General features: G+C 48.3%; 2 protein-coding genes across 3 annotated transcripts; both read right to left on the bottom strand.

Moving 5' to 3' along the window:
- Nucleotides 1-349: 349 nt before the first annotated feature.
- Nucleotides 350-11,164, bottom strand: LOC117061783. 2 transcript variants are annotated; one of them, XM_033174749.1, is made up of 7 exons: nucleotides 11,075-11,164; nucleotides 9,328-9,550; nucleotides 5,864-5,987; nucleotides 4,714-4,874; nucleotides 3,507-3,580; nucleotides 1,443-1,544; nucleotides 350-563 (listed from the first exon to the last, which is right to left on the bottom strand). In XM_033174749.1, exons 2-7 carry the CDS (start codon nucleotides 9,547-9,549, stop codon nucleotides 410-412), a joined length of 837 nt encoding a protein of 278 aa, XP_033030640.1. In that variant the 5' UTR covers nucleotide 9,550; nucleotides 11,075-11,164; the 3' UTR covers nucleotides 350-409. The 2 variants fall into 2 exon arrangements, with proteins under 2 accessions (XP_033030640.1, XP_033030641.1); XM_033174750.1 differs by lacking the exon at nucleotides 11,075-11,164 and adding an exon at nucleotides 10,850-10,868.
- A 1,342-nt stretch (nucleotides 11,165-12,506) lies between these two features.
- On the bottom strand, nucleotides 12,507-17,932 carry PLA2G1B (phospholipase A2 group IB). The gene is made up of 4 exons (XM_033136317.1): nucleotides 17,867-17,932; nucleotides 16,840-16,993; nucleotides 14,489-14,616; nucleotides 12,507-12,643 (listed from the first exon to the last, which is right to left on the bottom strand). The coding sequence occupies exons 1-4, from the start codon at nucleotides 17,901-17,903 to the stop codon at nucleotides 12,522-12,524; spliced, it is 441 nt and encodes a 146-aa protein (XP_032992208.1). The 5' UTR covers nucleotides 17,904-17,932; the 3' UTR covers nucleotides 12,507-12,521.
- Between the last annotated feature and the right edge of the window lie 9,994 nt (nucleotides 17,933-27,926).

Raw genomic sequence — 27,926 nt, 5'->3', positions numbered from 1 at the left:
TGGACTACAAGTCCCATCATCCCCAACCGCTGGTCCTGCTAGCTAGGGATGGTGGGAGTTGTAGTCCCGCCGCATCTTTTTTTTTAAAAAAAGAGCATTTTGAGGCGTGTCCTCCCCCTAAGGCAGGCATAGGCAACCTTCGGCTCTCCAGATGTTTTGGCCTACAACTCCCATGATCCCTAGCTAACAGGACCAGTGGTCAGGGATGATGGGAATTGTAGTCCGAAACATCTGGAGAGCCGAAGGTTGCTGACCCCTGCCCTAAGGCATAAGGATTTCTCCCCTCTCCCAGCCACCGGTAGCCATTTCCTCTCTGCAAGGTCCGCAGCAGAGGCCACACCCGAGGAAGCAGTGTGCACCGGACGTTTCTTTTTAATTCACACAGCATCTCCCCATACACAAAAGTTGTTTAGGTCCCTGTCGGTCGAGAATCAGGACCTGGGTTTTCATTGTCCTTCTCCTCGTCTTTGCTGCCTCTGAACTTGGCCAGCACAGGCGTATTGAAAGCAGACGTGGGGCTGGATGAGCTCTGGGAAGATGTGGCGGAGTTGCTGGCAGCGGCCCTGGAAGGAGAAAACACGGCAGGTGGTGAGGCTGGCCCCGCCCCCCCGCCCCCAGGTAGGTTGGTGTTTAGCAAAGAAAACTAAACAGCATAAAGGACATAAGGAGAGACCCGCTGCATCAGGCCCAGTGGCCCATCTAGTCCAGCCTCCTGCTCTCGGAGGGACCAAATGACCGCAGGAATTCAGGATAGACTGCCCCTAGACCTGGAGGTTCCACAAGTGCATAAGGAGAACCCAGCTGCTGCGGCAGGGCAGTGGCCCATCTATTCCAGCATCCTGTTCCCACACTGTGGCCAACCAGGTGCCACCAAAGGGGAGCCCACAAGCAGGACTCGAGAGCAAGAACTTTCCGACTTCAAGAACTGTTCGTGGCGCACGGCTCAGTTGGTTAGAGCACGGTGCTGATGATGCCAAGGTTGCAGGTTTGATCCCCGTATGGGGCAGCTGCATATTCCAGCATTGCAGGGGGTTGGACTAGATGACCCACAGGGTCCCTTCCAACTGTGGAATTCTATTATTCTGTTCTACGACAGTGGAATGGACTCCTTCAGAAGGTGAACTCTCCTTCTTTGGAGGTTTTCAATCGGAGGTTGGGTGGCCATGGGAGAGGGGCTTATCAGCTGTGATTCCTGTATTGCAGGGGGCTGGATTGGATGACCTTAGGGTGCAATCCAACTCTACAGTTCTATGATTCTACAGACTTCTGGAGTGCCACACGTTCAGGCCTCGTGAGGAACCATGGAAGTTTGCCTCCAGGAAACCACTGGCCCATTTTTCCAGCCCCTTCCCTGTAATGAAATGCCCCCCCCCCTTGCTTGTGTGTGTATTTTCCCCGTCAGAACAAAAGGTGTCACGCCAGATCTCAGAAGGGTCCTGCACCTTGGGAAACTGGTGTATTTCAGCCTGCTGGCAGAGGTGCTCCCCAGGAATGAAGGGCGGAAACCGCCGGGGTTCAGCATCACAGGGCGCAGGTCAACCATGCTGTCGGAGGAGAGACAAAACAGGATTAGACTCAGGATGACATTGGGAAGGAAAAAGATTGTGGAAAGTATGCTGAGATCATGGGAGGTGAGGTCTCTTTGCTCTGGACTCCTCCCTGATGTGAGTAAATCAAGGGAATTAATAGTACTGCTCTATTCTGCTTTGGGGACGCAGGTGGCGCTGTGGGTTAAACCACAGAGCCTAGAGCTTGCCGATCAGAAGGTCAGCTGTTCAAATCCCCGCGACGGGGTGAGCTCCCGTTGCTCGGTCCCAGCTCCTGCCAACCTAGCAGTTCGAAAGCACATTGAAGTGCAAGTAGATAAATAGGTACCGCCCCGGCAGGAAGGTAAATGGCGTTTCCGTGCGCTGCTCTGGTTCGCCAGAAGTGGCTTAGTCATGCTGGTCACATGACCCGGAAGCTGTACACTGGCTCCCTCAGCCAGTAAAGCGAGATGAGTGCCGCAACCCCAGAGTTGTCCACGACGACCTAATGGTCAGGGGTCCCTTTAAAGGTAGGGGTCGGGTTGGTGAGGGGAGGGGGCACCCGGTATGCCGGCGGGCTCACGGGGGCGCCCCTGGGGGCCCGGCGCCCTGGTGCGCTGCGCCATCAGCCCAAATGGACGAGACGGCCCTGCTGGGGGGGGCTAGCACCCAAACCAATTAATTCAAATGACCAGAAAGGAGATTGCAACAAAACATTAGGAACAACTTTCTTCTTCTTTTTTAAATGTATTTTTATTAAAGATTTTCTTGATTTACAAAGGTGTGTACAATGTCTCTCTCGTTTTTTTATGTAACTTTTTTTTTACTAATCGGTTTCATTTGTTGAGACATTAGGAAGAAAGGGGGGAAAGAGGTGGAGGTGGAAGATGAGTGGGGGTGGGGTCGGGTGGCAATGTTTCTATTCTACTTAATATATGTGGAGTTTTGTGTCAACGTTGCTTGTGCAGGTTCTCTGCTGTTCGCTTGTGTTCCTTTGGTGGTGAGGGAGGTTGGGGTTGGCCTAGGGTGTGGTTGTTCATTTGTGGCTGGCTGTGGTGGTCTTTGTTTTCATGTGTGAATGGGGTGGGTTGGTGGGTGTTTTGGATCAGGTTAGCCATATTGATTTGTACGCTGTTGGTGGATTTTTGTCATTGTCTTGTTGGGCTGTGTGTGGGATAAAGGGGAGCCATACCGGGGTGAAGGCGTCTTCTATTTGTCCCTGTGTCAGTTTCAATTTATTGGTAACTTTAGGAAGAACTTTCTGCTGCTAAGAGCCGCTTGGCAATGGGCCAGACTCCCTTAGAAGATGGTGGGCCCTATTTTGTTGGAGGCTTTAAAACAGAGGAATATAGCCACCTGCTGAGGATTTGTCAGTCGTGATTCCTGCATTGCATCTCAAGGTACCATCCATCTCTACTATGATTCTGTGAATCAACACTGCAAGCTAAAAAACTAAACCAGAAGAAATATGCCACTCTTGTGTGGTGTAGTGGTTAAGAGCGGTAGACTTGTAATCTGGTGAACCGGGTTCGCGTCTCCGCTCCTCCACATGCTTGGGCTGGTCACACCTCTCTGAAGTCTCTCAGCCCCACTCACCTCACAGAGTGTTTGTTGTGGGGGAGGAAGGGAAAGGAGAATGTTAGCCGCTTTGAGACTCCTTCGGGTAGTGATAAAGTGGGATATCAAATCCAAACTCTTCTTGTACCTTGGACATGTTGCAGACCACACCCCAGTACTTCCCCCCCCCTAAAAAAATGTTTAGGGGTACTCTTATTTTGACTCAAGAAAATCACCATTTTATAGTTCAAATCGAGGGAAATGAATACAGTAAATGGACAAAAGTACAAAGATTCACAAAATGTTTAGGGGTATGCGTACCCCCAGAAAAAAGCATTGCCACACCCCAATACAAAACCAGTCCACAGTGGGGGGGAACCAGTATGTATCCACCCTCTCCCCTCGCCTTCAAGCCCCTTGCACCTCTTTTGATTGACGGATGACATGCCGGCCCAGAGTTGCTTCAAGTCCAAGTTGGATCCCATCGATCTCTCCATCTGTAGGGGGAGTGAAAAATAAAATTAAAGAGCTTATTATGAGCTGCAAGAAACTGTCTTCCTAGGATAATAATAATAATAATAATAATAATAATAAACTTTATTGCAGCTATAAGCTCATATATAAATAGACACGCAAATCATACTTGCTTTACAATCCATGCAAAAACAGCTAAAATAATTACATTAAAATAGAAATAATAACATAAAATATTTACAATCAGGAGAAATAAATATAAATTGAACCTATGATACTATCAGGAGTTATAGGCCCAAAAGGGGTGGAAAAGAACCATTAGGATTCTTGTAATAGGCCATTTCGCCTCTTATGGTTCAGAACCGAACCACTTGCCACTTGCAAGGTTAACTGTTGGGTTAAAATCCTGGAGTAAAAGGGTAAGCTGGATCTCAGCTGGAAGTCCAGAGAATTTTTGGACCAGTGGGCTCAACAAATTTCTCCTGACATCACTGTATAAAGGGCAGATAAAAACAATATGCAGGAGGGATTCCCTCGACAACTCGTCACACGAGCATAAATCTGATACACGGCCCCTAGAGAATCTATGTGACATGACCCCGGAAGGAAAGGCATTAAACCTTGCCTTAATAAACGCAAAACGATGTCTTCCTAGGAAATTATGACTGCTGCTGGCACCTCCCACCAGCAGCATTTTGGGGGTGGATATTTCTGAAAAAGATGCTGTGATCATGGGAGGTGAGGTCCCCTTGCTCATTCAGCCTGATGTGGAATGGCTGAAACACTTGGGCATGTTTTGTTTTGTTTTTTGTTTTTGTATTGACTGCATTTATATTCCACTTTTCCTCTAAGGAGCCCAAGGTGTCGCATGTGAGTATCTTCCTCCCCGTTTCATCCTCACAACAACCCTGTGAGGTTGTAACCAGACTGCGACTGGTCCAAAGTCACCCAGTGGGAGTTTCATGGCTGAATGGGCATTGGAACCCTGGTCTCCCAGGTCCTAGTTCTCCTTTAATCCCCCCACAACAACCCTGCGAAGTAGGTTAGACTGAGAGAAACCAGCTGGAGCTCCCAGGCTCAAGGGCAGCCCCACAGACAGCACATTGCAGAAGTCCAGCCTTCGGGATGACCAAGGTCTTGAGTCAGAAGAACAAACCTGCTTTGGGAAGGAACCAAAGACCTTCGGCATGGAGGGAACACTCGAGTCCAGAAGCTTGGTCTGGCTGGGGCTGAATCCCCCTGATGGTGGAATAGCCCTCCTGGGCCTCATCTCTGATGGCTTCATTGCCAACGACCTCCAGGAAGCACTCTTGGCAGCTGCAACAGAGCAAGGCTCATTTCATTTCATTTATCTATTTTAATAGGTTTTTTAAATTAAATTTTCTAAATGACATTTCAAAATATTCATTTAAACAACCTTAAATCAACTGACTTTCCTTCCTCTCTTTCAGTGGTTCATTTTGCGTACCATGCAGCACTGCATATTTTACATGAACTAAACCATTCAATAATCCACTTACATCTATCAAAACTTAATTACACTATTGAACTTACCTTGATGCTACCAGCGTTTTTAAATGAACACAGTTTTTACTCATATATTCCATAAACATTTTCCAGTGCATTCTTCTTGTCCTCTTATTCTATATATTAAATCTGCAAGCTGCAAGTATTTCATCAGTTTAAGTTGCCATTCTTCATTGGTTGGGACCTCGCTCATTTTCCATTTGGGGGCTAACAAGACACGGGCTGCAGTAGTGGCATACATAAATAGTCTTTTTTGACACCTGGAAATTTCCCTCTGAATTACCCCCACAAAAAGGACTCTGTTGTTGTTGTTTTGGAAAGGTACTTTTGAACATTTTTTCAGTTCATTATATATCATTTCCCAATATTCTTTTCCCCTTTTACAAATCTACCACATATGATGAAACATATCCTCAACCTCATTACACCTCCAGCACTTATCTGATTCGGACTTGTACATTTTAGCAAGTCTACTCAGAGTAAAATAGCATCTATAAATCATTTTCAGGTAATTCTCCTTCAAAGAATAACATGCTGTGAAGCAAGGCTCGTTTGAAACCACAAAAACGGTTTGAATGGACACCTCCAGAAGGTGGTGAACTCTCCTTCCTTGGAGGTTTTTAATCGGTGGTCGGATGGCCCTGTGAGAGGGATCGATTCCATCGATGGAAGCGATTGGGTGGGTGGGATGAACAGCGGGGATCACAGGGAGAAATTGGCTGGAGGAGCAAAACCCAGGAGGAGCCTAGGGAAAGAGCGAGGAAAACAGCCAGACTTACCACGAGCGTAATCGTTGACCTTCTCCATCTCGCGTTTCAGTTGCTCCACCTTTTCCTCCATTTCCATTTCCCCCAGCGAGTTGCTGTTGTTCACGTCTCCCTGAAGCATGGAAAAGAACTTGGCCTGGAAAAGAAGAGTGCAGAATGGTTAAAGCTTGGCAGGTGCGCAGGTTTTGTCAGCCTGGAAACAGCTGCCTGGTTGAGCCGGTGAGACCCAGTAACACAGCAGACCGTGCTCCTTGAGATGGGAAGGTGATGTTAGTTCCATTCTGAAATGTTTTGAAAAAGGAAACCCCCTGCAGTAAGAAAATCAGCGCATCAGGGAGGGGGTTCTGACCAACCCTCACCCTGGTGTGCTAGATTTCTATTCACAGGGAAATAGTTTCATATATTCATTTCATTTAAATGTTGTTATTATTGGATGTACATCCCACCTGCTTTCCTCCAAGGAACTCAAGGAAGGCTCTGCCTCTCCTCAATGAATTCTCACAACAACCCTGTGAGGTAGGTTAGGCCGAGAGGCAGTTTGACTGGCTCAAGGTCACACCCAGCGAGCTTCATGGCCGAGAGGGGATTTGATCTCCCATGTCCTAGTCCAATACTCTAATCACTGCACCATGCTTGCTCTGTTTATGACCCACTTAATATTATTTTTAAAATATCCAAACAGGGATAATGAAAATGGTTAGGATGTGTGTTTGCTTGCTTGCTTAACATGAAGGACAACAGTGTTTAAGAATGTGACCTCCTCCTCCTGCAGTGTGAAGTGGAGCAGCCCTTTCTACCACATCCTCGTTCAGCTGCAGGCTTCAACTGAGTTTCATCAGCCTCAGTTATGAATTTTAGACACGTTGGCTCAGCCTTTGTGAGCACTGACAGCTTCTAGATCAGGCTTCCTCAACCTTGGCCCTCCAGATGTTTTTGGCCTACAACTCCCATGATCCCTAGCTAGCAGGACCAGTGGTCAGGGATGATGGGAATTGTAGTCCCAAAACATCTGGAGGGCCGAGGTTGAGGAAGCCTGCTCTAGATCAGTGTTTTTCAACCTTTTTTGGGCAAAGGCACACTTGTTTCATGAAAAAAATCACGAGGCACACCACCATTAGAAAATGTTAAAAAATTTAACTCTGTGCCTATATTGACTATATATAAAGTAATTCTCTTGAATTTTTCAATTTTTCCCACGGCACACCAGGCAACATCTCGCGGCACACTAGTGTGCCACGGAACAGTGGTTGAAAAACACTGCTCTAGATGGTGTGGGACCAAGACTACAACTCAGACATCTAGGACACGCCAGGTTGGGGAATGCTGGCTGATGGATCTTGGAAACAGAGAGGTATTTCCAATCACTCTGGCTCTTTTAAAACTGGGGACAGCAGTGAGGAGATTGAGCTATGGACTTTACTTCAAAAGAGGCTAACAGCAGACTTATACACCCCGAGCTAATCACTGATTGATGTTAAAAGGCCCCCCCAAGCAAGTGCATTCTGAAACACATCATCAGCACACAGGAATAGCACATTAGCGGTCGATTTATACCAGACCATCCACCCATCATTCCACTTCGTTAGCTGTTCAGTGCTGCTTCCCAAATGTTATTGCACAATTTCCATCTACAGGGGGCGCTCTTGCACTGTAAAAAAAAAAAAAACCAGGGGAAAGGGACACCTGGAACAATTGTGGTGTAAGGGCCATGTGCACGCCATACATTTAAAAGATATCCAACGCACATGAAAAGCACATGATTTCCCATAAGCCGTAGTCAGTTAAGGGTGCTGGGAGTTGCAGCACTGTGCGGTGAGAACTACAGTTCCCAGATCCTACGGGGGTGAGGAGTCATGTGCTTAAAATGTGCGTCGGATGCGCTTTAAACGTGCGGCTTGGATCTGCCAAATGTTACAGGATTTCAGCAGGAAGTTACGAATGTGCACCAACTGGAAACAAAGCCATGTGCCTGCTCTGAACCAGGCAGGTTCAGGGCAGACACATGGAGGAGGGTCATGCAGAATGTTGTTGTTCAGTCATTCAGTCGTGTCTGACTCTTCGTGACCCTATGGACCAGAGCACGCCAGGCACGCCTATCTTTCACTGCCTCCCGCAGTTTGGCCAAACTCATGCAGAACAGTCAAGTGTTATTGGGGAATAATAATAATAATAATAATAATAATAATAATAATAATTTATTTATACACCACCCACCTGGCTGGGTTTCCCCAGCCACTCTGGGCGGCTCCCAACAGAATATTATTAATAATAAAAAAGCAACAAAACATCAAACATTAAAAGCTTCCCTAAACAGGGCTGCCTTCAGATGTCTCCTAAAAGTCAGATAGTTGTTTATTTCCTTGACATGTGATGGGAGGGCGTTCCACAGGGCGGGTGCCACCACCGAGAAGGCCCTCTGCCTGTTTCCCTGTAACTTCACTTCTCGCAGTGAGGGAACCATCAGAAGGCCCTTGGAGCTAGACCTCAATGTCCAGGATGAACGATGGGAGTGGAGATGCTCCTTCAGGTATACTGCGCTGAGGCCGTTTTGATTTATAACAAAATGGGGGGGGGGAAATGTTTAAAAGAACAACACACCCACACACCCAAAAAAACAGAGGCATTTCTTCTGGGTATGATACAGACAGAGGTAGCCAGGGGGGGCAGAAAAAGCAATTTATGTATGCAGTGATTGTAGCTCAGGTTTTGTTAGCTGAGAAATGGAAGGTGGGAGAGGCTGCAAAGAAGAAGGAATGGCAGCTGAAAAGTGATGGAATACGCAGAGCTAGCAGGCCTAAACAGCAGGGCAGGAGAACAAGAAGGTATATAAAGAGGAATGGAAAACATTTGCAGAAAAACCATTGTAAGCAAACGGAAAAGCTAGCAGGATTACTGTAAATTCAACGGTATAATTTAGATTAAGATATAATAGAGGGGGGTGGGAACCAGATGGAGGAAATAAAACATGCAGTTCATTCTGGAAGCATAAGGAACCATGGAAGGAGAAGAAGGGAAGTCGTTGGATGTATATTTAATTGCGGGAAAATGTGTACCTGAAAATTTAAATAATAAGAATAATAAATAAATATTAATCTGATGGGGCGGGGTATGAAACTTTTACAGGTCGAAACCGTATTGAAAACGGGATCATGTTGTATAACCGCCCCGATACAAATCATGAGCACAGATCACCATGAATGTGCAATGAAAGAAGCATCTTGCAAAATTAGGGTAGGCATATATGAGGGCAGGTTTACTAGCCTGTCTGCCAACTTTGCTCCTTTGCATGCAGAGCGGCTTCTTCTGAAGATGCAAACAGGCATGTTTTGTCTCCATGAAAAGCTTCCCTTGCAGATCCCTGCAGTTGAAGGGCCAGGAGCAGGCTGGGATGCTCTCTGCCCCCCCACCCTGCCCTGGCCAGGTCATGTGATAACTCCCTTCCGGGGGTCCCCTAGAGAACCCCTTCTCCCGCTCACCTTCAGATATTGGGCCAAGCTGGCACCCTCATTCTCAGCTTGCTTCCTCTTCCTCACCACCCGCTCGCAGATTCCCGGGTTCTGTTCCATCTGGGCAAAAAGGTCCTGCAGGGATTTCTGGGTGTAGCTCACAGCCTGGCTGTCAAAGTCCTGGGGGGAGATCCGCTCGCAGAAGGAGATGAGGAGCGGGTACTCGTTGTCAAACTCATCCAGGATCTCCATCCTGCACTCGGCCAAAAAAAGGAGGAGGAGGAGGAGGAGGAGGAGGCAGAACGCCAAGAGTTCAGGCAGAGCAATCCGTAAGAAGAGGAGAAACCGAGCCTGTTGCATCATAGCGTTGGAAGGGACCGTGAGAGTCATCTAGTCCAACCCCCTACAATGAAGGAATCTTTTGCCCAGTGTGGGGCTCGAACCCACAACCCTGAGATGGAGAGCCTCATGCTCTACAGACTGAGCTGTGATCCCATTTAGCGCAAAGCTCTGATTATTGGTTGGTGACTGTCTGAGTGTTTCGCTGGGGTGGGGATGGATGGGGCGATGCAACAGGTGCAAAGGGAAGTGTGATTGCTGAATGAAAACCAGTATGAACTTCATGCCATGCAAACTGGCTGGATTTTCTGGTTGTTAAGTCGCTCTGAGATAAGATAAGGCAACTAACAAATCCCCCTCCACGAGTTTGTCCCATACTCTCTTTTAAAGCCATCCAAGCTGGTGGCCGCCAGCACTCCTGCAGCAGTGAGTTCCATAGTTCACACTGTCCTGAATCTTGTAGCATTCAGCTTCATCTGATATCCATCAAGTTCTAGCATTATTAGAAAAGCTTTTCTCTATCTGCTTCCTCAACACCATGCATAATTCAATACACTTCTATATCCTGTCGCCTATTTATTGCTTTTTTCTCTAAACCCCAAACAAATAAATAAATCAGCACCCCCACGCCCTGGCCAGGCCAGCCTCATTAAGATGAATCACCTCCTCGGGTCTGTTGTCACTCTGCCAAAATCCCTCAGGAGCACCAGTCTGCGCTTAAAAGGGTCCAAGATCTTTTGCAATCTGGCCAGGGCAATTTGAACTTACCCTAGCAGCTTCCAGATGCTTTGCACTACAACTCCCATCAGCCCCAGCCCACGTGGCGGTATGGTGCTGGGGGCTGATGGGAGTTGTAGTCCAACACGGTCTGGAGAGCAGCTTCTGACTTCTGACATCCCAGGGTTGCGCACTGGAGCAATGAAGGTGGTGGTGGTGGGGAAGAGCACACACCCTTCCAAACCCAGTAACCCAAACCTATTCCCCCCACGGAGCAAAGGTTTGCCAAACTGCAGGATCGTAGAGTTGGAAGAGACCCAGAGGGTCATCTAGCTCAACCCATTGCAGGATAAAATAAAAATGTCCAGATAAGGCCACAGAAGCCATTATCTAGAATCAAGACGCTCCAGGTACTTCGGCCAAACAAAATATTCTATAGCGAAACCCTGCTGAGCATTGTAAAAACTGTGTTTAATTTTAAATTGCTGCAACGCACCCTGGGACCTGATGCTGAAGGCAGAGTAACAAATTTTAATGAGGATGATGCATGATGAAATAGAGGAGGAGGGGTTCTGTGGCGCTCGTTGAAGAGCAGCTCCGAGGAGGCGTGGCTTGCAAACAGCCCCCCCCCCGCTTAAACCCTGGCAAGTGGGCGGGTCCCTGTGCAACCCAGGGGGCGTGGTTTACCGTCTTTTCCCCCAGGAGAGGGGGCGTGGCTTACTTTTTCCCCCACGTGCGCTGCCTGGGTTGGTGCCTGGTGGGCGGCTGATGGGTGGGCGGCGCTGCCTGGCTTCCCTCTGCCCGCCCCGTCCTGCCCTCTCCGCCTCCTCCAGCGACAGCTGCTGCTCCCCCCCCCCCCGTCGGGCCGCCCCACATTGTGACACAGGTCTGCAGGAGCGGGGGGCGGGGGCTCTGCTCTCCCTGCCGTCCGGTCCTCCTCACGGGCAAATCAGGCCCCCGGCCCGAGGGTAGGGGAGGTTGGAAGGTGACGGGAGGAGAATCCAATGACCCCGACCCTCTCTTTTCTCCAGACGGAGAGGTTCCGGGGCTCCGGGAATGCAGCCGCAGAAGCACCCTTGCGAATTGTAAGTGCGGACTGATCCCGCGCCCCGCCCCCTTTCCCGTTTTTGCAATCGGTAGAGAGGAGGCAAAATGCACTCTGCGTGTGCTCCGAGGCCGTCTCTCTGTAGGTTGAATCCCCAATGGCTCTCCCACTGCACTCTAACCCTTCCTGTCCTCTCTGTGGCAGCAGGGCAGGCCAGCATCCCTCTGTAGTCTGTGTCAAGGCAATGGGCGTGCCCTTCCTCTTATGCAGAAAAGAGGAAACGGGCTTTGATGCTGTATAAGAAGAGCTTCCTGGATCAGGCCAATGGCCCATCGAGTCAGGCATCCTGTTCTCATTGGGGCCAACCAGATGCCCATTACGGGGAAAACCAACAAGCAGAACCTGAACACAAGACCACTCTCATTTCCTGTGGTTTCTGGCAACTGGGATTCAGGAGCATTGCTGCCTCCGACTTTGGAGCCTGAGCACAGCCATTACAGCTAGTAGCCACCAATAGCCCTCTCCTCCATGAATTTGTCCAATCCTCTTTTAAAGCAATTCTATGAGTCCCAAATGCTGCTTTTTTTTCCAAAGGGGAGTTGCTACGTCCACTTCATCATTTGGGTTTCCCTTTTCTAAACCTTTTCCAACTCTACAGTATCCTTTTTGAGGCGAGGCACCCAGAACTGCAGCTGCAACACAGATTTGAATGACGACCTTTTCAGGATGGCAGTTTTATGTTCAATTCCTTTCCTAATGATAACCCCTAGCATGGAATTTGCTTTTCTTGCAGCCGCTGTGCACACACAGGGTCAACCTGGATTTTATTATTCAGGAGCCCCCTTGTGGTAGAAGACTCTTAAAAAAAACACCCAGTCTGTTTGTTTCTTTGTTCAGTCATTCGTTTATTTATTATTTGCACGTTAAAAGGATTTCGGGGAATCGCCCACCCGCACACCTACATAAAAATCACACAAAACAACCCTCCTAAATTTGCGGCACCAAACAAACTCAGCACAAAACTTTTTTTAAAAAACCAGGACTAAACTCACTCCTCTGCTTGAGGATTGAAGGGCCTTTTAATAATAATTTCATAATAACTTGAACTGGGTTTCCCCAAACATCACTCGCAGTGTTTGCTGGTATCCATGTTCTTGTGTTCCTTGTTGTACGACACCCCCGCAAAGCAGATGGCGGCGCTGCGGTCACAATTACAGATGAAAGCCTCGCACTCGTTATTCTTTTCTGGAGAAAGATTTGGGAGAAGACCAGGGAATCAGGAGTTCAGGTGCGCTTGAGCCCAGGTAATCCGCTCTCCCCCTTTTAGGAAAGTAAATACTGCCCACAACCTCCTGAGGACACAGTCCCCAAATACCTTTGAAACTGCCAGAGTTTAGGCCGGTTACCAGTGGACTTCTGAGTTTGATTCAAAGTGGTAGCATGAGCATATAACATCGTAAGTGGCTTGGGACGCAAGTTAACCAAACGAATCCCTTCCCCAATATCAGCAGGTGAAGTCTCAGTGGTGGTGCCTCTGCCATGAGGGGTTGCTGACCCCTTCCCCACCTGACAGTGCCTTTTCAGTGGTGGCTCCCATGTTTGTGGAATGCCCTCCCTCTGGTGAGGTTGCACCTGCCTCCCTCATTACTGACTTTCAAGGGGAATTTAAAAACATCCCTGTTCCCCCAAGTGTGCTGGGTGGTTGAAGAATACTGTTCCTGGCAACCCGGAGATCACTGGATGAGAAAATGTTTTAAACTGTTTTTATAATGTTTGGGAGCATGGGCGTAGCCGGGGGGATGCAGAGGGAGCAGTTGCCCCCCTAAATCAAATAAATAAAAATACTTAACTAACTGACCAATTGCATCTCTCCCCCTAAAATAAATCATGGCTATGCCCATGTTTGGGAGAGAGAATGAATGGATGCGTTTGTTACCTTGGGCTCCTTTGGGAGGAAGTGCAGAATATAAATTGAATGAATGAATGAGAACTTAAGAAAAGCCTACTGGATCAGGCCAATGGCCCATCGGGTCCACTATTCTGCTCTCACAGTGCTGCCTCCAACTGTGAAGGCAGAGCATAGCCAATAGAGCTGATAGCCATTTATAGTCTCCTCCATGAATTTGCATGTTTTAAGCCATCTAGGTTGGCGGCTGTTATTGTCTCCTGCAGGAAGGAGTTCCATAGATTAACTGTGTGTTGCCCTCATTCGCTCACTCCCTTTGTAAGACAGATCCAGTTGTCCTCATTGTTAAACGCTTCCACTCCCATGTCTCTGTATCGTCCTCAAATATTTTCTGACCACATCTGATTTGTAATCATAGGAATAAACCAGAGTTTCCCAAACTTGGGTGCCCAGATGTTTTTTGGACTACAACTCCCATCATCCCTGGCTAGCAGGACAAGTGGCCATGGATGGTGGGAATTGTAGTCCATAAGCAGCTGGAGACCCAAGTTTGAGAAGCCCTGGCATAAACCTTTAACTATACCAGGCATTAGGAAACTGGCCTTTCAGAGCAGGCATGATGGGAGTTGTAGTTCAGGCATGTCTGAAGGGCACCAGCTTGGGGATAGGTGGGTCTGATGCAGGGGTCAGCAAACGTTCAGCAGGAGGCCGGTCCACTGTCCCTCAGACCTTGTGGGGGGCCGGACTATATTTTTGGGGGGAAATATGAACAAATTCCTATGCCCCACAAATAACCCAGAGATGCATTTTAAGTAAAAGGACACATTCTACTCATGTAAAAACACTCTGATTCCCCGACCATCCGCGGGCCGGATTGAGAAGGCGACTGGGCCTCATCCAGCCTTAGTTTGGGGACCCCTGGTCTGACAGCATAAGCCTGGGACCAGATCCGAGGTTTTAGAATCATAGAATTGTAGAGTTGGAAGAAGGGACCCCAGGGGTCTTCTAGTCCAACCCCCTGCAATGCAGGAATTGTACCTGAAGAATCCCTGAGAAGTGGCCATCCAAGCTATGTTTCAAAACGTCAAGTGAAGGAGAGTCTGTTCCACTTGTGGAGAAGAAAACATGTGCATGACCAACTGCGCCAGAGCCTCTGCTAAGCATGCCATATGAAGTACATTTACCTGTACAGGTGATTTCGGTGCCAGAGCAGGTGTAGGAGTAGGTCTTTGTGTAAGGATTGTCCAGGATGAAAGTGCAGGCCGGGTGCTTCTTGGCTGCGGAATAGCAGTTGTCGTGGATTTGACAGCAGCTGCTCAGGAAGCAAAAAGATAAAGAAAAAGAAAAGGATTCAAAAATGATTCTCCGGGCACCTGACACAAATTCAGAAAGCTTTCTTGTTGGAAGAGACCAAGCACTCTGCCTAATCCAGAGAGTGGCAAGGCATCCGGAAGAATAATAAATCAAGGCAACAAACTTTTTATAAAAGAATGGAAATGGTTTGCCGAATATTTACAGATACATTGTAAACAGATAAGAACATTGGCAGGATTATTATTGTAATAACCTGCAGTTTTATAAGAGTATATATTTAAAGTAGATAAATAAATGAGCAAATTAAGTTAATCTCGGATATGCAGAAGATATTTAAAATAAATTTAAAGAACCGCAGAAAGAGGGGGAAGGAAGTCAAGTTTTGAAACGTTAAAATGATTGTAAAATTAATGAAATGTATAAACCTGAAGAGCATAAATATATTATTTAAATTAAAAAAAGTGAGTAGCAAGACAGGTTCTTCCCAGAAAATCCTGCAAGCATGATATGATGGCAACCAGCCTCCTCAGCATCTGGAATTTAGAGGTACACTGCCCTTGACTGGGGGTGTTCCATTCTTATCTCTCGAAAGAATTTAAGAGCAGCCATCTTGGATTAAGGCCAAACGTCCATCTAGTCTAGGATCTGTCCTCCCACAGTGTCAGCCAGATGGTTCCTGGAGCCCCACAAGCAAGAAGCAGCTCCCCCCAACCCAGGGAAGTACTCTCTCTGAACCAGCACAGTCTTTAGCACATGTGCCACCGGAGTGCAAAGATCCGCCCAGCGCCCCCAAATTTAGTTTAGCCCCCAAATTAATTTTATTATGCTTGTGTCAGACATCACGCTTATGCCTTATCTCTTGTTTACGAAAGAAGGGAGGAAAAAGAAACAAACTTTTTTATTTACTCATTTATTTACAATACACTTATTCCTAAGTATACGATACCACCACACTTAAACTTATAAGTATTTTTTAGGTACCTACTTAGGAGAAACTTCAGTCGTGTCAAAGGTGCCGCTGACCCCGCTGCTGCATAGCAGCTCAATACAAGACGTAACATAATATTTTGATGTAAGAGTTCATTTTGCATGCACGGCACCTTTTTGAGTGACAAGTGCCGTCGTTGAGTCTGACAAGCGCTGCCACTGGCGTGGCACGTCTTTGGTAAATGAGTACACAAAGCTGAAAGTCCTTTAGTGAAACAGTAGGTATACATTTCAATAATACCTAGGCATGTATGTATTTTGTTTTTCTAGCTGGATCAAAATTATTTATTATTTCGTAACAGGTAGCAGTGGGTGCCTGGCACCCCCAGAATTCGGCGCCTGGGTGCCCCGCACTCCTTGCACCCCCAGGTAAAGATGGCCCTGCTCTGAACCAGGTAGCAGACATGACTAATCACCACCTCATGAACAGAGTCAAAGGTATGGGGCACCACATGTGGCAGCAAAATCCATGACCTGTGCTGTGTGAAGACATCTTTCCTTTGTCTTTCTATTTCAGCCTCACAACAGCCTTGTGAGGTAGGCTGGGCAGAAGTGAACCAGCACAGAGAATCTTTGGCACTATGGATGCTGCTGAACTGCAACTGCACTGGGGTGTGTGTGTGTGGGGGGGAAACATTGGACTCAGTTATACAGCTGCAAATAAAACGTTTTAAGTATGTTGTGCATTATACAAATATGACACTAGCTGGCAATAGCGAGCTATGGCAAATTCAATATATATATTTTTCAAAACGTTTTTTTAAAAAGCATTTTCAAAGCGTTTTTAATATGTGTCTAGATTCCGCCTTTGTCCGTCGTAGGCTAGCTCCCACACACATCCCAAACCTATGAGTTCATGGAAACACTCCATGGAAGCCAAATAAACACAAGGAGGTTATGAAGTAGGCCTGGCGAGGGGCCTGGCCTGGGAGAGAGTTGCAAGGGCCAGAGAGAGGGGCCGGGGGGGGCAGGTTCTCCAACCCTGACCCACGCTATCATACACTCCAGATAAGCCTTCTGCAACCGAATGCCTTTCAGGCGCTTTGACTACAACTGCCATCATGCTGTGCTGGCCAGGCCTGATGGGAGTTGTAGTCCAAAACATTTGGAAGCCAGATAGTCGGGGAAGTTTGCTCCAACGGGACCTACCTCATAGCAGACATCTCAAAAACACAATGAGAATACACAATGCCAAGCAGAGGATTTGAGTGCTTAAAGAAAGATGGCTGCTTACGTGTCCAGGTCATCAACTGGCGTCCCGCTGCCCCCCAAGCCGCAGTAGCAGCCGTAGTTGTTGTAATCCCTGAGGGGGTCACTGGATGGTATGGTGCATTTGATCATGTTACGGAATTGCCACAGGTTCCGGAGGACGGCATGGGCAGTGCCCGCTAGAAAACAAAGCGACACACACAAACTAAATATTTCTGCCTGAACCCTGGGCATGCAGAGTTGCGATGGACATGCAGAGTTGCGACAGGCATACCCCTTGGAAAAGCAAAGGACTCTGCTGAGCTTGTGCAGCAGGAGCAATGGGATGGCCCAGCCATGCTCAAGGTCAGGCTTCCTCAACCTCGGCCCTCCAGATGTTTGTGGCCTACAACTCCCATGATCCCTAGCTAGCAGGACCAGTGGTCAGGGATGGTGGGAATTGTAGTCTCAAAACATCTGGAGGGCCGAGGTTGAGGAAGCCTGCTCAAGGTAGAGAGACTCACTGGAAAGAGAGAGGGCTGGAGCAGGAACTCATACAGAGATATGGCTTAGTTTGGGGTTCTAGGAGGTCTTTGGCAGATTTAATGCATCACATTGCTTCAACTGCCCCCAGCGTGCAAGTCTGGGAATTACCAGGCTAGAGCTGTGCTTCCCAGCTGGCCAAGCAAGAAGGGAAGGCATGAAACGCCTGGAACCAAAGAGAAGACTTCAGAGCATGGGCACCATGAAGGTGCTTGTGCAATATTACAGAGATTAGGTCACGCACAGCTGTTTACACTCCAAATACTTGTGATTGCAATATATCACTTGCAAAAAATGGGGAGTTCCAAAGGGGAAGGAGATAGGAGCCACCAAGAAGACTTTTTTCCGTTTTTTCTTTTTAAAGGCACCCATTGTCTGAACCAGACATGCAGATGGTTTCCTCTAAATCCACAAGTTTATTGCACCACCCAAATAACAAACAAACAAACAAACAAAAAACCACCTTTCCAGGCCGATCAGAATGCATCTGCAAAGCAAGGAATTCTCAACTTCACTGGGTTGCAACTCACCTGATGCCAGGAGGACTAGGAGAACGGTGAGGTTCATTTTGTCAGGTGTCCAAGTCCTAGTGGCTGTACTTCACTTCCCTGCATCTTTATACCCTGCCCTCCCCTTGGCACCTGGATCCGAGATAAGAACACCCTGTTTACCTTTCTATAAGCATCCTTTTTCCGTCAGAGGTTGACTGAGGGTAGGGGGGGTGGCTTGAGTGTCAAGCAAGGCCAGTGGGAAAGCAGCCTTTGCAATACGCAGCTTAGCCTTCGCTGGAGAGGAATCTTATTTCAAAAACACCCTCTTTTAAAAACATGACCCTGGTGGACTTTCCACCACTGCTCGATTCAAGCTGGGACTCAACCAGGACTTAACCCACGTAGCCAGTTTTTGCTGCCAGGACTAATCCTGGAAGGAATAGCAAGGGAGAACAGTCATTGGATGCAAAACAGCTTGAATTAGGATTCCCGGGCAGTGGGCAAAGCAAATCCCAAATTCCTCCTACCCCAAGTTGTGTGTTTTGGACTACAACTCCCATCAGACCCAGGCCAGGAGTCATATGCTTGCTGGGAGTTAATAGTGCAAAACCTCTGCAGGGCACTAGGCTGAAGAAAGGCTAGCTAATTCTGTCAGGACCATCAACATTCAATGACTTTCACCCCACCATCAACCTAACAATGAACCAATCTATGCAAGAAATACATTTTTGGACACTACTGTAAAAATACAGGATGGGCACATAGACACCACCTTATACCGTAAACCAACTGACCGACAAACATCTACATGCTTCTAGCTACCATCTCAAACATACCAAACAATCCATTGTATATAGCCAGGCCCTACGTTACAGCCACATCTGTTCCAACTCTACAGAGACTCTCACGTAAGAGATCTACAGCATACCTTTTTAGAACTAAAATACTGTATCCGCCTGACGAAGTTAAACAACAGATCAACAGAGCCAGACTGATACCCAGAGAGAACTTGCTGCAAGACAGACCCAAAAAAGAAAATAACAGAACACCACTAGTAATCACATACAGCTCCCAAGTTAAAACAGTACAACGCATCATCAGAGATCTACAGACAGCCACCCAATCTTAAACAACTCCTCACCCACAATAATACAACAACAGGACTTAACATGGACACTGGTATCAGGGCCTGCAATAAACCCAGATGCCAACTTTGCTGCCACATACACCCAACAACATCAAACATACCATCTCAGGACTATTTAATTGCTCATCTAACATTGTGTATGCCATCAAATGCCAACAGTGCCCTTCAGCTCTCTATATTGGACAAACAGGCCAAACCCTACGCCAAAGGATAAATGGACATAAATCAGACATCAGGATTCACAAGAAAGAGAAAACAGTAGGAGAACACTTCAGTCTCCCAGGACATTCTATACAAGATCTCAAAGTAGCTGTCTTACTACAAAGGAATTTCAGAAACAGACTGGAAGGAGACGTTGCTGAATTGCAACTCATTAGCAAACTTAAAACCATGGAGAGACCTGGTCTGAACAAAGACATTGGATTCTTATCTCATTATACATGACAAAGCTATTTTTAGCCATCTCACCCCTTGCTTTTTCCTGTAAGACTAATTGCAGTCGTTAACAGTCATCAGCAGGTTTTCCACACCTATCAGCCAATCACCCATTCCCACCACCCTTCTGAGTAATACCCCTCCCCACTCTCTCACTATATATAAGGGTCTAGTGACTTCTGTTTCAGTGTATCTGAAGAAGTGTGCATACACAGGAAAACTCAAGAACAAACTTAGTTGGTCTCTAAGGTGCTACTGGAAGGATTTTTATTTTTATTTTTTTTAATTGTTTTGTTTTGACTATGGCAGACCAACACGGCTACCTACCTGTAACTGTGGTTAAGAGCGGTAGACTCGTAATCTGGTGAACTGGGTTCGCATCTCCACTCCTCCACATGCAGCTGCTGGGTGACCTTGGGCTAGTCACACTTCTTTGAGGTATCTCAGCCCCACTCACCTCACAGAGTGTTTGTTGTGGGGGAGGGAGGGAAAGGAGAATGTTAGCCGCTTTGAGACTCCTTTGGGTAGTGATAAAGTGGGATATCAAATCCAAATTCTTCTTGTTGTTGTTGTTAGCGGAGTTCTTATTGGCCCAACACACATCACCCCAAGCGCAGTGACCGGCTGGAGCCTGGCGGAGTTGCTTATCGGAAGGAGGCTCACTACCCTCCTTGATCGTATGGGCTCTTGAGCAACGGCCATCCACTGTGGTGCGGGGGGCTCCAAGACAGTTCTCCCCGGGGGACCCTGTGAACGTCCGAAACTATGGGCCCGGACAGGGTTGGGTCCCAGGTACCATTGTCCGCTGTACAGGTCTGGTTTCCTATGAGGTAGGGTTGGAGGGGGGATTGGTTTGGAAGAGACACCTCGACCAGATCAGAACCAGGGCACCTCTGAACACGGAACTTCAAGCGGAACCAGAGGACAGAGAAATGGGTACTTCGGGAGATTCTGCGCCCAGGCCAGGGTGGGAACCAGATGGGTTGCCGGTGACTGAGTTACCCCAGCAGGGCGACCTCAGGCCCGAGTCCTCAGTGGCTCCATCGGCCGTGACCCCTTTGGAGCCGGCCTCGCTGGCCGCCCCACTCAGACCGCAGGTACCGAAGGAACCTCCCGGGTCACCCACTTGGGCCCAGGAACTGCGATGGTCCCAGCAGGAGCGGAAAAGGCAAGCACACCTTGATGACTGTGTTTGTTCCTTTTGTTAGGAAGTTGGGGGGAGCAGTGTTATGTGTTGGGTCTAACACATTTTATGTTGCCAGGCACATTCTAACCAATCCTACCAAACGTTCCAATGGCAAGTAAGCGCAGGCACTGTCAGCTGTCAGTTCTTGTTGGGTTTTTTTTTAGTGTGTGCGTCCTGTGTTATGTTCTTGTTTTTCTAGGAGTGAGCTGTTCGTCACTGGACAAATGTTGAATAAACATAGTTGAGGAAGTTATACTTGCCTTGGGCTTCTGACTTTTTCTGAACATTTAACAGTGGGTTTTTAGTGTTAGTGACTGCCTGACGCAAGGTCACCCAGTGAGCTTCACGGCCAAGTCAGGATCCGAGCCCTGGTCTCTCCCAGGTCCTAGTCCAGCACTCTAACCACTATTCCACGCTGGCTCTCATTGGCCTTGGCTGTGACAAAAGCAACCCCAAGGTGGCTTTGAGGGGTGTGTGCTTTGCAAGCACCCCCTCCCCCGCAGCACTTGTGCTGCATTCTGCTGGCTAATGACACCTGTGCAAATGGAAATTGATCGTTCGTAAATTGATTGTGCGAAAATAAACAGGTGCCCCCCCACACACTACTGCTGTGCCAGGCTAAAAAGGAAGGAGAAACGGCTGTTTTAAAAACGCCCCTGATTGGGCAACTCACTCCAACTTAGGGTCAAAACCAGACCCTCCACGTGGCCATTCCTCAGTTCCAAGAATGTCCTTGTTTTCCCTGCACATCAGCTCGAGTGGCCAGGAGGGCCTGCTCTCAGGACATTGGCACATGCCCAAATTTCCAAGACGTAACAGGACACTGGCGGCAATCCAGTTCCAGTCTATCTGAAGACCCCAAGCCCTGGGAGAGAAGCACTTGTGAAGGAGCAGGCTGGCTCAAGGGTTTGTTTGTTGTGGGGAGGCTCCGGTGGAAAATGCAAATTGCATGGCATTCCCACGGACCCTGCCCCATTCCAGGGCTCCGTTCCCCTCTGCAAGCCCTGCTGAAATGCATGCCTATTGATTTCAATGGGGCTTGTGCAGGCCAAATCTTTTCATTTATTAAATTGGTGCACCACCCTCCAACCAAAGATCACAGGGCGGTTCATGACATAAAAATACAAAACGAAAAGCAACCAATAACCCTCCCCATCCCACGAACACAGAGCGTTTCTGCTTCGAAATACAGCTGTACCTTAGAAGTCAAACAGAATCAGTTCCAGAAGTCCGTTCATCTTCCAAAACGTTTGGAAACCAAAGCATGGATACTGATTGGCTGCAGAAAGCTCCTGCAGCCAATCAGAAGCCACGGAAGCCCCGTCGGACATTCGGCTTCCAAAAATAGTTCGCAAACCAGAACAGTCCCTTCCAGGTTTGCGGCGTTCGGAAGCCAAAACGTTCGAGAACTAAGCTGTTCAAAAACCAAGGTACGACTGTATGCTGGTCATCACAAGATGTAGGCCTTTATCTGTGCCAAGAGTTGGGAAACCGCAGCCCTCCAAATGTTGTTGAACTACCAACTTCCATCAGCTCCAGCCAGCATGGCCAGTGGTCAGGGATGACTGAGACCTACAGGTTCCCACTTTGTGACTGATTCTTCTGCTTCTTGGCTTTCTCCAGGTTTTGGAGTCTCAGGTGGAAAATATCAAATGTCATTGGACCATTTGAACATAAGAGGCTGCTTGTTACCTGCCAGATCCCTGATCCATCTAGCTTAGTGCTGTCTACACTGGGTGGCAGTGGGTCTCCAGGGCGTCAGACAGGGGACATTGAAGGTGCTGCCAGGGACTGAACTTGGGGCCTTCTGCATGAAAGACAACAGCCCTTCCCCTCATCCTTTATAGGTTTCTAGAAGCTCAGGAACGAAGTGGAACACGCTTTACATTGAATTAGATCGTTGGTTTGTCTAGTTCAGTGATGTCAACACTGGCTTGCAGCAGCTTTCCCAGGTTTCAGATCTATTCCCAGCTCTACCTGGAGGTGCCAGAGATTGGAGCAAGGACCTTCCGCAGGCACTCCGCCACTGAATGATGGCCCTTTCCAAACAGGAACACAGGAAGCTGCCCTATGGTGAGGTAGGCCACTGGCCTATTGAGGTTACACTGGCTGGCAGCAGCTCTCCAGAATTTCAAGCAGGAGTTTACCTGGAGATGCTGGGGAACTTTCTGTATGCAGAGATGTTTTGCCACTGAGCCACACCCCAACAGCCCGTTCTCCCTCCAGAGAGATTTCTAGATGCAAACTCAGCACAAATCCATGGCAGCATTCGCCCACTTCCAAACCACACCAACAAATCCAAAAGCCATTTTCAAATAATTTATTAGGAATTTAAAACTGAAAATCTGGAAAAAGGGGTTACAGGTATGGAGAGAGAACATTGACGTATAATAAAACTGGCTTAATAAAAACCACAGCTTTATTTTTTTTCTCTTAAAAAAAAAAACCAGACACAGCAGCAGTAGCTCCCCCCCCCAAATCACAGGCCCTCCCACCCCCTGACACCTGGGCTGTTGCCAAGAGAGTCGCAATGCAAACTCCAGATCTTGGTGGTGCCGCAGGTTAGGGATGTGGTCGGAGAAGCAGCTCAGCGCGTGTACCGAGGGGGGAGGCACGGCTGTGTGTGTGTCCCCACCCCCTCTGCAGCCCCCCAAGGCTGAAGACTCAAGAATAAAAATAAACCCAATAAATCGCGGCTGCACTTTCGCTTCTTCTTCTTTTAAAAAAAGGACATACAGACTCGTCTCAGTAACAAAAATTATTGCTTTGTGTTTCCAGTACTAATTCGCTAAGTTATCCCACCCACCCCGCTCCTTCCCTCTCCCCCCCCCCGCAAAAAAGAAGAAAAAGAATAAAAAAGAGAACTCTCCCAATATTTATGACCTGCTTTAGGTGGGGACCTGGGGTTTGAGGACAAGGCAGCAAGGACATCATCCCAAAAAGAGGGAGGGGGCATGAAGCAGAGAGAGAGAGAGAGAGAGAGAGAGAGAGAGAGAGAGAGAGAGAGAGAACAGGAAGGGGTGGCTGACGCTGATGGGCAGTCAAAAGGCTTCACACCTGGACTGCTCCACTTCTGGATGCAGGGGGGCTGCCTTATACAGAGTCAGATCGCTGAGTCCATCTCCTCAGTATTGCCTACACTGACTGGCAGTGGCTCTCCAAGGTCTCAGGCAGGGGTCTCTCGCAGTCTTGCCCAGAGATGCCATTGGGGACAGAACCTGGGACCTTCTCCATGCAAAGTGCTCTGCTAGTGACCTAGGGCCCTTCTTTTGACAAGGTGCTAGTCCTCATGGTTCCGAGTTAAACAGCAGCATAGGAAACTGCCTTATACCAAGTGAGGTCATTGGTTCATCTAGCTCAGTACTGTCCACACTGGCAGCCAAGTCCCTCCTAGCCCTGCCCTGCAGGATTGCATGCCAAGGATTGAACCTGCATGGATAGTGGATGTTTCTGCCGCTTAGGTTTGGAGGTTCCAGTTAAGGAAATCTTCCGTAGTGACATGAAATAGCAGGTGAGGGAGAGCTGGGGTACATCACAAAGCATGACACACTGATTTTCTATATGCATAACAATATATGAAGAGCCCTGCAGATGGATCAGGCCCAAAGGCTTATCTAGTCTGGCGTCTTGTTCTCACAGTAGAGCCAATTGCTCCCAAAGAACCTAGGAATTTAGATAGACTGCCTCTGGACCTGGAGGCTCCATAAGAAGACAAGAAGAGCCCTGCTGGATCACGCCAAAGGGGGCCCATCTGGTCCAGCCTCCTGCCCTCACAGTGGCCATCCAGGTGCCTCTTTGGGGAAGCACACAGGCAGAACCTGAGCGCAAGAATAACTCTCCTCACCTGCGTTCACTGCTTCAAACAGTGGAGGTAAAACACAGCAGCTAATAGTCATTGACAGCTTTATCCTCCATGAAGTTGTCCCCCCCCCCGATAAAGCAGCATTAAACATGCACTCTGAAGTGAGTGCAGGGATAAGGGACATCTGTTCCCCTCCAGATGTTGCTGGACTCCAACTCCGAACAGCCCCTGCAGGCTGCATGAAGTTTAAACTGATCCTGGTCAAACAGGTTCTGTAGGCTTCTGATCATTTCAAAAACCTGCTCAACCGAAGTTGTTATAGCAGGACAAAGGAAACACCCCCTCCCCCCCCCCCGGGAAATGACACTGGCTCTTTTCTGCTACTTTCAACACTGTTTGAAAAATGGTCACTAGTCACCAGTCTTAAGGAAGCAAAGATCCTGTTTTGGGCGTTGTTGTGTGTCCAGACTTCCACAACCTGGTGCCCTGTGCATTTCTTTTGGACGAAAATTGCCATCAGCCTCCAGCCAGCATGGGCATGCTCAAGTGGATGCCGTGGTCGTATTGGTTGAGGGCTGATGCAGCCCAAAATATCTGGAGGGCACCAGGTTGGGAAAGGCTGGATTTGTCTCTTGCTCATAGGGGCTAAGTTTGAGGAAAGGCGCTAAAATTATTATTATTATTATTATTATTATTATTATTATTATTATTATTATTAGACTTAAGATGAAGCTGTGTTTTATTTTCCCTGGGCATAAGTGTCAGACTGCATCTTAAGAAAAGGCTCAGACAAGGTCTTTGGTTCAAGTTTAAACAGATTTCAGACCCAGTCCCGGTAAGCTCTCCCCCCCCCCCCCCGGCAACAAAAGGGTATTGATTTATTGCAACTGGAAATTATCACCCATGAAGTATTGCATTACACACGCAGGGAGGAAGTGAGGCCTGCAACTAAGTATGCACACACCAAAAGGAAGCTGCAAGCAAGGGATGGATGGAGTGCTGCTTGAAACCGAGTCAGACCCTTAGTCCATGTAGCTCAGTATTGTCTGCACTGACAGGCAGAGGCTCTCAATGGTTTGGGACAGGAGCCTTACTTCTATTTGGCAATGGGGGGGGGGAATTGGAACCAGGACTGTCTGCATGCAAAGCAGATGCTCTCTACCACGGCCCTTACCCAAACTGCACATTTGCCACACCTGCACGATGCACTTTGTAGAGGCATCTTTTAATGTTGCCTAAATAATGCAACAGGCAGAGAGACCCTGTCCTGGTTGGCTGTGCAGGAGAAAGGAGCCAGGGCAAAGGAACCTGAGACAAGTGGGATTTTGCACATCCCCCCCCAAACATATATAGATAAGATTCCCTCTTGCCACCTCAAAGGGGCTCAGATCTCCCAGCTTCCTTCCTTGCCAAAGTGGCAATTCTTTGAAAGGTGGGCCCAAGGCATCTCCGCCCCCCCCCCAAATGTAGATGACACAACACCCACCCACACCATTCCCTACATGCAACCGATCCAGAAGGAAGGTCCCTGGCACAAGCCTCCCTGAAAGGTACAGGAGCTGCGAAAGAGCCCTTCAGTTAGTAGACAGAACGCAGTGGCTAGTGCCTGTGATGTCACAAACTATGGTACTCTGGCACAGATGCCGTTGGTTTCAATGGAGGTTGCATGGGAGATCATTACACTGGACTGATAGCTCCATAGATTGGTGCGTGGAGAGAGAGAGTGGGCGCCACTGGGATCTTCCCCTTCAGGCACCAAAATGTTGCCTTATTGAAAGGTTGAAGCAGAGAGGAAGGGACATGGCTGCAGCATGTCTGAATCCTTTCGCATCGCACACTTTCACTCTCTGGAGGAGGCCTCACAGGGGTCGGATCTGCCTGCTTCCTACCTTAGTGATGCCCAAAATCCACTGGAAAGGCCACATCTAGATTTGGATTGAGTCCCAGTTTGCCTCTGTGGGGACGCTGGTTCCCCAAAAACGGGCCTTTTTGGGGGGGGGGGGAATTCAAGTATGGTAGTCAGAAGCAACCCAAAAGCCCACTCTGGGGCAGCACCTCACCACACAGAATGTCACATACAAAGAAGCTGCCTTGCACAAGTCAGTTCATTGGTCATCTAGCTCATTCCTGCCTACGCGGACCCCAAGGTATGAACCTGGGACCTTCTGCACCCAAAGCAGGCACTCTGTGCCTCTGAGCTATGGCCCTTCCTCATGGTAGCGAGAAGAGCGGGGCAGGAAGAGTTCCACAAAAAGGCAAGCAGCTTGAAAATGAGGCGTGTGGGTGAGGAATGCAAATGCGGCCTAGGGAGTGGATAGCCAGCCTAGTTGCTCCTGGACTCCAACTCCCAGCAGGCAGCCAGGCCAAGGCTGGGAGTTGTAGTCCAGTCACACCCAGAGAGCATGACTGTTCCAAGGGGAGACACATGTCACACTTCCCAGCCTCTCCCTGGCTGTGTAGTAGCAAATCTTGATAGAAGGGGTGCGGAAGACAAAGAAAGGCCCACGCGAGATGAGAGTCAGAGGAGGATGCAGAGGACCATGTGCAAGGGGAAACGAATGGGGATTTAACTTTTTGCTTCAAAGAGAGCGCTGAACGTGTGCAGGGTGGCCCTTCACTTTCCACTTCCATCGCAGGAGGAAAACTTTGCTCACCTCACCCCTGACAGGAAGCAGGGTTTCCCAATGGGGAAATTTGCTGTGATCCTTGCATTGCAGGGGGTTGGACTACAGATGACCCTTCAGGAGCCTTCCAACCCTACAATTCTATGATTCAAATGCGCCTTTCTTAAGAACAAATGGTATCCTGGCATAGTAAAACAAGGTGGGGATCCAGGGCTTCTCCCCTCCCTCCCCCCCACTCACAGGATCCCTGAGAACCTTTCTACCGGTGCAGATCTTGGGCCACATTCACACCATACCAGTTAAAACCACTCGAAACAGCCATGAATTCCCTGCCCCTACAAAATAATAATATTATTAATCCTGGGAACCATAGTTTGCTTTGGTGCTGAGACCTTCCCTTCCCTTCACAATTCCCCTGGGAAGAGGGGATTGATGGTTCAACCACTCTGTAGCTCTGGGAAGGTAACAGGGGGGTCTCTTATCAACTCTCCGCGCCCTTTGGCAAACTACAGTCCCCAGGATTCAATGTGCTTTTGATGTATGGTATGGATGTGGCCTTTACTCAAAAATAATGCCCATTGGCTTTGATGGCCGGGTTTAGGAGGGTGTGGGATCACAGCCTAAGTCTCCCTCACTAGCAAAACACAAACACACACACCTTTTTTGCCTGAATCATCACCCACCTTTACAGTAAAAAGTGAGGGAGATTGGGGGGGGGGGGGCGAACAGATGCCCTCGACACCCCCCACCCTCCCGGCAAGCTATTGCCCACCCTCTTGGCAGGAAGCGGTAAATATTGGGAGAGTTACATCCACCCAAAGCGTCAACAGAGACCAGCAGTGGTGGCTGAAGAAGCCCTTTTCTAAAGCGGGCGCTGGCACCGTCATGAGAGGGGGGCACGATGC

Source organism: Lacerta agilis, chromosome 17 (assembly GCF_009819535.1).
Source record: "Lacerta agilis isolate rLacAgi1 chromosome 17, rLacAgi1.pri, whole genome shotgun sequence".
NCBI classification, from domain to species: domain Eukaryota; kingdom Metazoa; phylum Chordata; class Lepidosauria; order Squamata; family Lacertidae; genus Lacerta; species Lacerta agilis.
The sequence above is the reverse complement of the archived record's forward strand: the minus strand, read 5'-3'. Positions and strand labels throughout refer to the sequence as shown.